Source organism: Phyllobates terribilis, unplaced genomic scaffold (assembly GCF_046119375.1).
Source record: "Phyllobates terribilis strain yellow unplaced genomic scaffold, ASM4611937v1 Scaffold_7__3_contigs__length_470593459, whole genome shotgun sequence".
NCBI lineage: Eukaryota > Metazoa > Chordata > Amphibia > Anura > Dendrobatidae > Phyllobates > Phyllobates terribilis.
Window position 1 is genome coordinate 389,099,060 of NW_027362767.1, and position 13,788 is coordinate 389,112,847.

The 13,788-nt window shown below is 42.8% G+C and overlaps 1 protein-coding gene across 1 annotated transcript in view; it reads right to left on the reverse strand.

The window, feature by feature from the left end:
* Positions 1–3,279: 3,279 nt before the first annotated feature.
* LOC141154947 (cytochrome P450 2F3-like) overlaps positions 3,280–13,788 on the reverse strand; it is a 52,986-nt gene continuing 42,477 nt past the window's right edge. Inside the window, exons 8-10 of the mRNA XM_073641523.1 lie at positions 9,047–9,234; positions 6,060–6,201; positions 3,280–4,016 (exon numbers count right to left, since the gene is read on the reverse strand). Of these exons, the coding sequence (XP_073497624.1) occupies positions 3,835–4,016; positions 6,060–6,201; positions 9,047–9,234 (512 nt within the window). The 3' untranslated portion in view covers positions 3,280–3,834. The remainder of the gene's footprint in view (positions 4,017–6,059; positions 6,202–9,046; positions 9,235–13,788) is intronic.

The window sequence follows — 13,788 nt, forward strand, 5'->3', positions numbered from 1 at the left end:
GACCGTGCCTTCGGGTTTCTTGGCCAGAGGACCTGAAATCCCCTGCCGGTCGGTTTCTGCTGCTGGGTCAAGGTTAATCCCCACAGCCTCGGACTCCGGGTCCGGTGGTAACTCTTCAATCAGGGCGAGCTCTTCAGCTGCCAGCCCCTGATTCCTTTTAGCACTGCTCCCACTGAGCTCCTGATCTTTCTTTCCTAAGCTGCTCCTCTTTTTCTCTACTCTTCTTCTCTCTAACCCTGCCTCAGCCCCAGTTTTATATAGGGGAAGTTCTTCCCCTCCCAGGACCGGGCAGGAGGTGTGGCATGAATAGGATTCCTGACCAAGAGACCTCCCACCTGCTCTCAGACATAACATTGCTATTACTGTGGAGACCAGACCCCTGGGGTGCCACACACTCTCCTGAAGAAGAAGCCAGGGCCCACTGGAGGATTCTCCAGTTCTCTGGTGGGCCAGTCCAACTCTGGGTCTAAGTGTTTTGGCTGCAGGGGTAACGTTACAAAGACAGCGCACATAAAGCTGGGACTAATCACCAAGATCACTGGCTGTGCTGAGGTAGACGACACATGCCAAGGCTGAGGTCAGTTACTGGGTGATATGCGCTGTCGACGTGATGTTACCCTGCAGCCAATACACCAAGACCCTTACAATGGCGGGAAGCCTGCTCTAAACCATCAGCTATTTCTCCTGACTACACCTTATGTATGCTTAGCGCAGCTGAGGGCACATGTTTTTTAGTGACAAAGGAGTCAATTTCTGCCAGTCAATGCTGGAAATATTGGGTGCCACCCCCGAGGAGCCACAAGAGAACAATACAGGGTTTCCATATGTATGTACAGTGTCTATTCATATTATGCTTTCTCACAATAAATGGATAGCTAGACGAGGCCTGGTTGCGTGGTCACAACGATCACTTACCCAGATAGACATTTTCTTTTGGGGGGATTTTGTCAAAGATTATGTATATTCAAGAAAACCTAGCATAGTTGATCCGACTATCCTTTCACTAAAATTCACAATATCACTCTAGTTTACGTGCAGGGTTTAAAGATAAGGGAACCAGAGTGGGGAATTATGAAAATGAGTGTCTCCTTAAAGGGAATGTGTTTTCAGAAAATGACTTTTTATATAAATCAGGTTTTTTGTTAGATATAAGTTTTCTTTTATAACAATTTTTGGGAAATTTCTTTTTACTTGTCACAATCTGTGTTAAATCAAAAAATCCTGCAACTTTCACACTGGCCACTGGAACTTTTTTTGGACTTTAACTTCCTATTGTTCCATTAAACACCACGTTTACAAGGCTATGGCAATTGATCCTGCCTATCTTTTGTATTGAACCGTCAAATGAGCTTGTGCTAAGGTCATTGTGAAGACAGAAGGAGCAGGGTCAAAAGTGACATTACCTATTGTGATTGATGGATCCTGTGTTATCAGCCTAGTATAAAGTTGTTAACTGTCATTGTAATCATGAATCTCAAAAAAGTCCCAGTCGCTGGTGTGAAAATTGCAGGATTACTAATTTTTTTTTTTTAATAAAAATTGTTAACTGAAAAAAAAACAAACATTGCCAACATATTTTTTTTAAATACATGTAACACAAACTTCGCTTTAAGGAAAACTTTTCATCAGAAAATGACCCATTTTTTATGTTAAGCATATTGTTTAAGAATTTTTTGTTATGTTTATTTATTTTTTTCATTTTTAATGCCATTATCTGTCTTATAAAAAGCTGGATATCTTGCATTTTTTCCCCTAACTACTGCATGAAAATAGGCTGATACTTCTTGATCTGTAGGGATTACTTTTCAGCAGTCATCTCATTATCATCACAGACATGATTGATTACAATGGAAGGTAAAACCTTCATGCAGGTAACACAAGCTCACTCCCCATTATTTTCTCATTTTTATTAGTAAAAAAAACTATAAGTTGTACAATCACTTTGAAGGCGATATCTACATCTTTGCACATTTTTTACTATTATTCATTTGCTTCCTAATTGCAAATTTTAGGGTGACCATAATTATTACACCTTACATTATTTCTATGTAAGATAGTAAAAGCCAAGTTCTTACATATCTTTCTGTCCGCCAATGGGTATTCAATCACAGAGAAAAATAACAGTGAATATTTAAGCAAATGAGGCAGTAAGTGAAACAAGGGCGGAATGATTCCTAGCTACTGTATCAATCATCCAATTTCCTCCCCCCCCCATGTGTTTAATTGACATCTTATATGTGCTGCTGCCTCTTCAACTATTACTGATATACTAGGGTAAATCGAATAACCCTAGGTTGAATCCACATTTAAATAAAGATTCAAAGATGATTTTCTTAGCGATAGAAAATCCATTTGTGAACGGGAAGTTATCTTCAAACTTGTCTTTTTGCACCTTATAATAGTCACTATTGAACATTTCCAACTGTTTTTCTGCTGTAGAGTCTGTGCAACTTCACATAGCTGGCTGTACTGCTGCTTCTAGCACAGATGCAAGAGCTTGTTGCTCCTGAATCCTGTTGGTCAGAACTGATATCAACTGCTGTGTCTGCTCTACCCATCACTCCTCTCACAGTAGCACAGTGTTAGCTATATCAGCGGGGAAACATCAGTACAATGAGCTAAAAAAGAAAGAACACAGATGCTGCAGAAGGAGGGGGGACATCACACATCAGACAGCATAAGAGTCTGCAAATTAATAGGGAAATCATTGTTTTAGAAGGCGAAATCAGTACCAAAATGAAGCTGTGCTAATACATGAAAGCTAGTGCAAGGAGCAGCATCTTGCACACATAGACCTTACATCCAGCAAGTATTACTGGGATCAGTTTATTCAGTAAATTTTGGTTCTTTTGGCTCGCAAAACTGAAAAAAAGCAGTGGATTTGCTTCAGAAATGTGTGACTTAAATTATGTCTGCCTGATAACCATATCTGCTTTGGAAGGCACTTCTCAAAATTGCTTAGTGATGACAAAATTCACAATTTACCCTTGATTTGAAGCACAACACATTGATGGGCTAGTGTTTTTTCACATAACTGTGGAGCAAAATTATAAAATTCTGTATGAATTCAATGTAGTTTAAAGGGATTTTCGGTCTTTTACAAAAATGTAACAATTTCAGGAATGGTTTTAGAACAATAAAATGACTTGTACTCACCTGCTGTAACCTTCTTGGATCTAGTGCTGGTCACACCACAAAGAAACAAATGACTTCTCATTCTTAAATCACCTGACATCGGAGACTTGTGATTGGCTGCAGCAGTCATATTATTCTAATGAAACATCCCAATCACTTGTCCGCTGCAGCCAATCACTACCTTTAGTGGTCAAGTTACTGAAGAACATGATGTCATTGCTTCATGTCCTGGTGCAGATTACTGGAGTGGCCAATGCTGGATCCACAGGGATGAGAGCCAGTGAGTGTGCCTTATTTTATCACTTTAAAACTATCCTTAATATTTGTAAGAATTTAACCCCTTGATAAGGGTTCTGCACTATTGGGCATCCCCTGCTTATTTAATTCAGGACCCCAATTAAATTAAAAGCAATTGATATCTGCCACAGCTGCATCACTATTCCTGGTGGATGGTATTCCATTGCGAACGAAAGATCAATGTTTTTCAATAGTGTACATCGTATCTCAATAAATTTTTGACATATTACTGCATATTTTTTTTACCATGGTGAAAGTTTTTTTTACATTTTGTTCTGATAATACATTTGAGAGCTGCTTCTTATCCACCAATATAAATGACAATGCTGCTCTCTATTGGTCGGCACCAAATCCATTTTCTATACCAACGAATTACACGTGAATTGCTCTTCACTAAGTAGCCTAGCGAGGTACTGCTCTGAGCTGGTAAATAGGGGGCACATTGCCAACGCCGCTGACTGATGGGGTCAGGTCAATCTCTTCAGGTTGCACCGTGGGCTTGAAAGTCAAATTTTGCAGAAAAGTAGTAAAAAATATGAAAATCTCCATGCGGGCCAACCCTTCCCCCAAGCAGATACGTTTACCTGAAGAATAAAAACACATAGGATCATTAACATAATAGTAAAGGAAGAGTTTTCTTTGCATATTACATGTAGGCTTTTTTTGGACATTTTCTCCCAGACTATTCCCAACATTGTAATGAATGGCAGCCCAGAAAAGAGGATATATCATTGGTAGCTCCAACTGTGATTTCTCAGATGAAGCTTCTTCTGCTCCATTGCTCATCTCTGATGCATTATAGGAGCTTTGTGTATTGGCAGGGGTCAGTATGGGCACTGTAACCATTCTTTGTCTATTTAGTCCCATATGCAAAAACCCCCAATGTGCTATGTGAGCTGAAAACTTTTTATCATAGTAGGAGGGAACTTTTTCAGTAATGTTTTCTACAGTGACTTTTCCATGGGATCGGATCAGATTGGCTAAACTTTTTCATGATTACACACATCAATGAGTCTTGGGCTCCCATGGTCCTCTTGCCGATACACTGATTGTCCTTTCCTGGACCACTGCATACTGGAACACCCGCCACAAGACCTGCCATTTTCAAGATGCCATCACAATTTGACCCTTGCCATAATTCTCATACTCTTACGTTTGCCCATTTTTTGTGCTTCCAACACATCAACCTGAGGAACTTGATACAGTATACAGTATATCCCTCTAAATAACCGGTGCCATTGTCATGAGTTAATGTTAATTACCTCACCTGCTGGTGGTTTTATTATTATGGTTTATTTATTTATTTTACTCACTTATATACCATATTTCCATGAATTCGACAGTGCTTTTACAGACATTGTCGCTGTCCCCATCGGGGTTCACAATCTAGTCACAAAGTCACAAAGACTCTAGTATGTCTTTGGAGTGTGGGAGGAAACCGGAGAACCCGGAGGAAACCCACGCAAACACGGGGAGAACATCCAAACTTCTTGCAGATGTTGTCCTTGGTGGGATTTGAACCCAGTACTCCAGCGCTGCAAGGCTGAAGAGGTAACCACTTAGCCACCATGCTGCCCATGGTTGATCAATATTCCTAAAGCGCTGGGCGCTATTAATATTTTAGGTAGGAGACTAGCAGCCTTCACTGAAGAGCATGCTCAGAACCAGAAGTACAGCCTGCTGAAGCCATCCTTCTGTGTTTTTATTGAAATGGATTTCTTCTTCATCGTCATCCACACCATAATGCAAATCTACGATCAGGGCCATAAATTAGAAGACCAGGAGATACATAGGAGGTAATTGATTCTATTGCCCTGAACAAGCAGAGTGAATTGCACATGCGCCAGTCTTCTCATTTTGCCAGGGTCACATGGTCGTTGTTTCTCCCTTGCGAGAGAATCGGGCTGATTATGTTAAAGACACTCTGTTCAAACTCTGTTGGATATTGAGCCAAGTGTGATCCGATTCTCGCATGTGAGGATAGCATCACAGGTGGGAGAAGATGGAGAACTTAATTTCTCCATCTTCTCCATTGTCTCTGCCCACAGATGTTGGACTGCGCACAGAGTGAATCCGATAGACTTGTATGGTTGTGTGCGATCCGAATATCAGAGCCACTCTCAGCTGCAATTGTTTTCTCATGCTGAATTGGCATGAGAAAAAAAACCTCGCAAATCCTTAGTAAAACATTGGGCCGAGTGCTATCCGATAAAATATTAGAGAGCACTCGGCAGCATAATACACCGTGTGAGCTAGTACTTAGGGAGGCAAATGCTATGGAGGGGCAAGGAACATTTTTTTTTTACATCGAATTTAAGATATAGAAAGAAGATAGCACTGGTGTTGAATGGAGAAACCTTATGGTTCCCTTTAAATGCTGGTTTCATAAAGAGTTGTACTTGATACAATTAGACACCATTTTGAAAGTCTACGGGGGACAGTACAGAATATAATATTACAATGTTTGACGCAGATGACTCATGCATCATGTAGATAAAAGAAACCTGGTCGATGCGTATTAAAAAAAGAGTTCATTACATTTTCCTAAATTTTACCTTTGGATTTTTATTTCATTGCATCTATGAGTTAGTAAATATACATGCTCATTTAATGTCATTATTATGTACCTGTAGAGAAAGGCATAAAAGCCTCATTATTCTTGAACCGATTATTTTCATCCAAGAAGTTTTCTGGGTTGAACATTTCAGGTTCCTTGAACTTCTCAGGATCATTGTGGACTGAGGTGAGGACTGGGATCACATTTGTGCCCTGTAAGACAGTCATATATAATATTCATTATTATGTTTCATACATTGCATTATTTTTTAATGATCCTCTCAAGATTTCCGCTCTTTGCTACCATTCCTCCATACTGTCTATATCAACAACAAAATACAATGTATACTAAACCCTATTAAAGGTTAAGTCTAACAAGACTCTGGGCTAGAATGAGACACTTATGACTTTTTTCCTATTTGTTATCAAGGTGAGTATTGTACATTTATATGAAAAAGTTTGGGCACCCCTATTAATCTTAAGCTTAATGTTTTATAAAAATTGGTGTTTTTGCAACAGCTATTTCAGTTTGATATATGTAATAACTGTTGGACACAGTAATGTTTCTGCCTTGAAATGAGGTTTATTGTACTAACAGAAAATGTGCAATCTGCATTCAAACAAAATTTGACAGGTGCATAAGTATGGGCACCTCACCAGAAAAGTGACATTAATATTTAGTAGATCCTCCTTTTGCAAAAATAACAGCCTCTAGTCACTTCCTGTAGCTTTTAATGATTTCCTGGATCCTGGATGAAGGTATTTTTGACCATTCCTCTTTACAAAACAATTCCAGTTCAGTTAAGTTTGATGGTCGCCGAGCATGGACAGCCCTCTTCAATTGATCCCACAGATGTTCAATGATATTCAGGTCTGGTGACTGGGATGGCCATTTCAGAACATTGTAATTGTTCCTCTGCATGAATGCCTGAGTAGATTTGGAGCGGTGTTTTGGATCATTGTCTTGCTGAAAGATCCATCCCCTGCGTAACTTCAACTTTATCACTGATTCTTGAACTTTATTGTCAAGAATCTGCTGATACTGAGTGGAATCCATGCGTCCCTCAACTTTAACAAGATTCCCGGTGCCGGCATTGGCCACACAGCCCCAAAGCATGATGGAACCTCCACCAAATTTTACTGTGGGTAGCAAGTGTTTTTCTTGGAATGCTGTGTTTTTTTGCCGCCATGCATAACGCCTTTTTGTATGACCAAACAACTCAATCTTGGTTTCATCAGTCCACAGGACCTTCTTCCAAAAATAAATTGGCTTCTCCAAATGTGCTTTTGCATACCTCAGCCGACTCTGTTTGTGGCGTGCTTGCAGAAACGGCTTCTTTCGCATCACTCTCCCATACAGCTTCTCCTTGTGCAAAGTGCGTTGTATAGTTGACCGATGCACAGTGACACCATCTGCAGCAAGTTGATGCTGCAGCTCTCTGGAGGTGGTCTGAGGATTGTCCTTGACTGATTTCACCATTCTTCTTCTCTGCCTTTCTGATGTTTTTCTTGGCCTGCCACTTCTGGCCTTAACAAGAACTGTCCCTGTGTTCTTCCATTTCCTTACTATGTTCCTCACAGTGGAAACTGACAGGTTAAATCTCTGAGACAGCTTTTTGTATTCTTCCCCTGAACAACTATGTTGAATAATCTTTGTTTTCAGATCATTTGACAGCTGTTTTGATGAGCCCATGATGCCACTCTTCAGAGGAGATTCAAACAGGAGAACAACTTGCAAGTGGCCACTTTAAGTAGCTTTTCTCATGATTGCATACACCTGGCTGTGAAGTTCAAAGCTCAATGAGGTTACAAAACCCAAAAAAGTGCTTTAGTACGTCAGTAAAAAGTAGGTAGGAGTATTTAAAACAAGAAAATGATAAGGGTGCCCATACTTATGCACCTGTCGAATTTTGTTTGAATGCAGATTGCACATTTTCTGTTAGTACAATAAACCTCATTGCAAGGCAGAAACATTACTGTGTCCAACAGTTATTACATATATCAAACTGAAATAGCTGTTGCAAAAACACCAATTTTTATAAAACATTAAGCTTAAGATTAATAGGGGTGCCCAAACTTTTTCATTTAACTGTATATTATTTGTATTATTTGCAGTATTTTCAAGCTCAAACCAAAATACAATAGAGTTGCACAACTGCACATTTCTCTATTTTTCTATTCTCTGCGTATGCTCCAGTAATTTTGGCTAACAAATGCTGCAAATGCATAATACTGACCTGAATAGTTAATTTACAAAATCATATCTTCGTACACTATGTAGTGTCCATTGCCAAAACCTGCAGCTCAGTACATATTGAAGTGAATCTGGCCCCCAGCTGATCGGTTGGGGTGCTGGATTGACATATCTGATCTTGATGACCTATCCAAGAATAGATCATCAATATCCTAAGTTTGGACAACTCTTTTAATGGGACATACTAAGTCATTCATAATATTGTAGATACAATTTTTGGAAAACACCAATTCTTGCAGGATTGGCCAACACACTGTTCTCCGAACTAGTCACTTTGCTGTAGATAAGCAAAGGTTCATTTTCCTTTGTCTACTAAATTAATCCAAGCCAAATGTTTGATGTGCCCCATCATCTGAGTAGGATTTATTTGAGCCTTGTCTACTAATCTAACTACTTTCTACCCTTCACCTATTAAACAAATATTCAATGTCACCTGCTTACCCTTCAAATTTGTTTATGGTTGAAAAGGTTTTTTCTTAACTTCTATATGATTTATGACCCTATATGTATTCGCAATACCTTCTAAAATCAAGAATTGCAACTTATATCCGTATGCTCAAATCAGCCATATGGCATTGGATTAGCTATTGGGGTTGCAGTTGCACCTGGACCTTGGCTCAAAAGGTCCTCTGCCGTTTAAGAAGACATCAATATTCTAAATGGCTCATGGTAGGGCATGTATGTCCCTGTTACAGATTTTGAATTGAGGCCCAGAAGTTTCAAGTTCTGACAAATGGACAGTGGTTATGGTTATGTGAAGGACTCTAACGTCACTTCAACCGTGACATGGGCTTTACTTCTTACCTTAGGCAGATAATAACCTCTGAACTGGGTATCTTGTATGACACAATGTGGTAGACTCAGTGGAATTATACTGGTAAAACGTTGTATCTCGTGGATCACAGCATCAGTGTATGGCATCTTACTTCTGTCCTCCACTGTTGGGCAACGGTTTCTTCCAATCACTTTGTCTATCTCTTGGTGAACTTTTTCTGGTTGGATACAAAATAATTCATTTGAATTCTAAGCATCAGTATATCTAAAGTGATACTAGAACTAACTAGTCTAAATATGAAATGGTGGATGATTGGTCAAGGGAGTAGCTAAAGGGGATTCAGATGTCTCCATGTCTTGGCGTCTGCGGAGGCCTTTGAGTCAGATAAGAATATTCAAGGATTATAAATGACACTTGGTACATGGCGGAGGGCCCAGCTATAGATTTTACATTGTGGCTAGTGTTGAGCATTCCGATACTGTAATATCGGGTATCGGCCGATATTCGCGGTATCGGAATTCCGATACTTAATTCCGATACTTTTACAATATCGGATACCGGAATCGGAAGTTCCCATAATGCCTGCGCTCTGCAGTGTCTGTGAAGGATGACAAGTTGGATGGCAGCGCGATCCAGCCTGTCATCAGAATGCCATCCCAGCGGGGGAGAATTCTCCTGATTGTTTACAAGCCGGCGGGCGTTATAAAGCCGCCGGCTTTTAAACAATCACACAGCCCCATACTGCTTCCCCGCAGCCTCCCACCCCGATCCTCCGCTCCCCTCGCCACCTCCCATCCCGATCGTAAGTTAGGACCGGGCGGGGAGCGCAGCTCCAAGGAGCGGGGAGTGAAGGACCCGGGCGGGGAAGCCGGCAGTGAAAAGACTTCACCGCCGGCTTTCCCGTTCTGTGCTGCGCTTTCCCGCCGGTTATTTCAAATGAACAGCTGAGGTATCAGCTGATGCCGATCAGCTGTTCATTTGAATTAGCCGCGGTGCCCTCAGAGGGTTCATGTGAGTTCATGCTTGACTGCATGAACTCACATGAACTTTCCCACGGCCGCACAGGTCAGCCTCACCTCCCAGACCATCAGCCCGTCATGATTAGTGTGTGTGCGGGGTGTGTGTGCGCGATGTTTGTGCGGGTGTGCGCGGTGTCTGTGCGATGTGTGCGGGTGTGTGCGGTGTGTGTGCGGGTGTGTGCGTGCAGGCAGACATAGGCCGATGTGACACTACTACTCCCATCGGCCTATGTCTGTCCCCCGTCCACTCCTGCCAGCAGGATCAGCTCGATGGGAGCAGTAGTTCCCATCAGACTGATCCTGCTATTTAAATTGCCCTACTGTGTCCCCAATAAATGTTAAATACATGTCATTGGTGGCCAGTGGTTACCTACAATAAATTAGTTCATACATTACCTGTCCCCTCCGATCGCCACCTAAAATAAAGTAAAAAATAAAAAACTACACCTATACTCACCAAGACACCTAATTCCCCGAAGCCATCGATCTCCTGTAATAAAATATAAAATAATAAACCACAACCTTATCCTTACCCCTCCGTAGCAGTCCACGAGTGTCCCACGAAGATCTCCAGTTCAGAGCAGCCACATAGAATGTGACCGCTCTGAACCGCTGCCGCCGCTAGAATGACGGGGCCGTAAGGGTTCACCGGAGTTCAGGCAGCGCTGCTCCGGTTAGCTCCTTTACGGCCCTGCTGTATCGTGAGAAATTCCCACGGTACAGCAGTGCCGTAAAGGAGGTCTCCGGAGCTGCGCTGCCTGAATGCACTCCGGTGACCTCAGTCAGTGGCTCCCGCTGCCGGGAGCGGACGTGTTCCCGGCAGCGTGAGCTTACAGCAGCCATGCACAGCTGTCACCATCTCCAGATGTGACAGCTGTGCATGGGAGATCAGCGCAGGAACGTGGACAGGTAACTATTATTTTTAGTAAACTAAGAATTAAATAAAATTGTGTGTTTTATTTCAAATAAATTATTTTTTTCTGGGTGTAGTGTGTTTTTTCTTTTTAACACTTTGTAGGTTAGTAATGGGGGTGTCTTATAGACGCCCATCATTACTAACCTGGGCTTCATGGCAGCTGGCGCTGACATGAACCCCACCACTATTACCCCCTGCCACCGCACCAGGGCAGCGTGGAAGAGCGAGGCTAAGTGGATGCGCCATCTCTGGGGCGGCTGACGACTGGTGTTTCTAGCCTGGGAGGGGGCCAATATTCATGGCACCCTTCCTGGGCTATTAATATCAGCCCCCAGCTGTCTGCCTAGCCTTTGCTAGCTATTAAAATAGGGGGGACCCCACGTCATTTTTTGGGGGGGGTCCCCCATTTTAATAGCTAGTAAAGGCTAGGTATTCAGCTGGGGGCTGATATTAGTAGCCTGGGAAGCTCCGTGGGTTTTACCCCCTTCCCAGGCTTCAAACATCTGCCCCAGCCGTCTGCTTAACCTCCGCTAGAGACTAAAATTATGGGGGATCCCACGCCATTTTTTTTTTAAATAAATCCATTATTTTAACACTAAATGACATTTGAGGAGTTAATAAAGATGCAGTCCCTAAATTATTATTTATTTTTTAATTAATTTTTCCCAAAACTTTTGACGTGGGCTTCGCCATATTTTTGTATGCCAGCCAGGTACAGCATCCAGCTTCTATGAACGCGCCATTTTCCGGGGCGGCTGCGGACTGCAATTTTCAGCGGGGGGCAGAAAGCTTGGGCCTCCCTGCGCTGCAGATTCCATCCCCCAGCTGCCTAGTTGTACCTGGCTGGACACAAAAATAGGGAGAAGCTCCACGTTTTTTTTTTTTTTTATTATTTCATGAAATTCATGGAATAATTAAGAAAAAAAGGGCTTCCCTATATTGTTGTGTCCAACCAGGTACAAATAGGCAGCTGGTGGTTGGGGGCAGCCCGTTCCTGCCTGCTGTACCTGGCTGGACCCAAATATAGTGCAAAGCCCCACGTCAATTTTTTTTTAATTATTTCAGGAAATTCATGAAATAATTAAAAAAAAATTATGTGGGGCTTCGCCCTATATTTGTGTCCAGTCAGGTACAGCAGGCAGGAACGGGCTGCCCCCAACCACCAGCTGCCTATTTGTACCTAGCCGGACACAACAATATAGGGAAGCCCTTTTTTTCTTAATTATTCCATGAATTTCATGAAATAATTAAAAAAAAAAATACGTGGGGCTTCGCCCTATTTTTGTGTCCAGCCAGGTACAACAAGGCAGCTGGGGGCTGGAATCCGCAGCGCAGGGAGGCCCAAGCTTTCTGGGCCCCACCCGCTGCAAATTGCAGTCCGCAGCCGCCCCGGAAAATGGCGCGTTCATAGAAGCGCCATCTTCTGGCGCTGTACCCAACTCATCCAGGGCCCTGGTGCGGTGGCTCACTGGGTAATAAAGGGGTTAAGGCCAGCTTGGCATTATCAGCTGGCCCTAAGCCCGAAATTCATGGGGTCACGCCAATATTAGACATGACCACCATGAATTTCTAGTAAAGTATTTAAAAAAAACACAAACACCCAGAAAAAGTCCTTTAATTGAAATAAAGACACAATTCTTTATTGTTCTAAATTAAACCATACTTACAGTCACGCCCATTCCAGCTGAAGCCAACGATCTCCTGCAATAAAAGTAAAATAATAAAGCAACCTCATCCTTACCTTTCCATGGTTCCCAGGACAGCTTCAGCTCTGCTACATCGAGATGACAGGCTGGACCGCAGCAGAACGCTGCCATCCAGCCTGTCATCCCGCAGACACTGAGAAGCGCAGGCATGCTTGCGCTCCTCAGTGTCTCGCTGTGACGGCATCCAGATGAGCCGAGGTCATGTCCAATGAACTCAGCTCACCTCATGCACGTCACTGACAGCGTGGGAAAATTCTCCTGCACTCAGCGCTTCAGCGTGAGAATTTTCCCACGCTGTCAGTGACGTGCATGAGGTGCGCCGAGTTCATTGGACATGACCTCACCTCATGCACGTCACTGACAGCGTGGGAAAATTCTCACACTGAAGCGCTGAGTGCAGGAGAATTCTCCCACGCTGTCAGTGACGTACATGAGGTGAGCCGAGTTCATTGTCGGCTCATCTGGATGCCGTCACAGCCAGACACTGAGGAGTGGAAGTATGCCTGCGCTTCTCAGTGTCTGCGGGATGACAGGCTGGATGGCAGCGTTCTGCTGCGGTCCAGCCTGTCATCTCGATGTAGCAGAGCTGGAGCCGTCGTGGGAGCCACGGAAAGGTAAGGATGAGGTTGCTTTATTATTTTTCTTTTATTGCAGGAGATCGTTGGCTTCAGCTGGAATGGGCGTGATGGTAAGTATGGTTTAATTTAGAACAATAAAGAATTGTGTGTTTATTTCAATTAAAGGACTTTTTTCTGGGTGTTTGTGTTTTTCTTTTAAATACTTTACTAGAAATTCATGGTGGTCATGTCTAATATTGGCGTGACCCCATGAATTTCGGGCTTAGGGCCAGCTGATAATGCCAAGCTGGCCTTAACCCCTTTATTACCCAGTGAGCCACCGCACCAGGGCCCTGGATGAGTTGGGTACAGCGCCAGAAGATGGCGCTTCTATGAACGCGCCATTTTCCGGGGCGGCTGCGGACTGCAATTTGCAGCGGGTGGGGCCCAGAAAGCTTGGGCCTCCCTGCGCTGCAGATTCCAGCCCCCAGCTGCCTAGTTGTACCTGGCTGGACACAAAAATAGGGCGAAGCTCCACGTTTTTTTTTTTTAAATTCATGAAATTCATGGAAT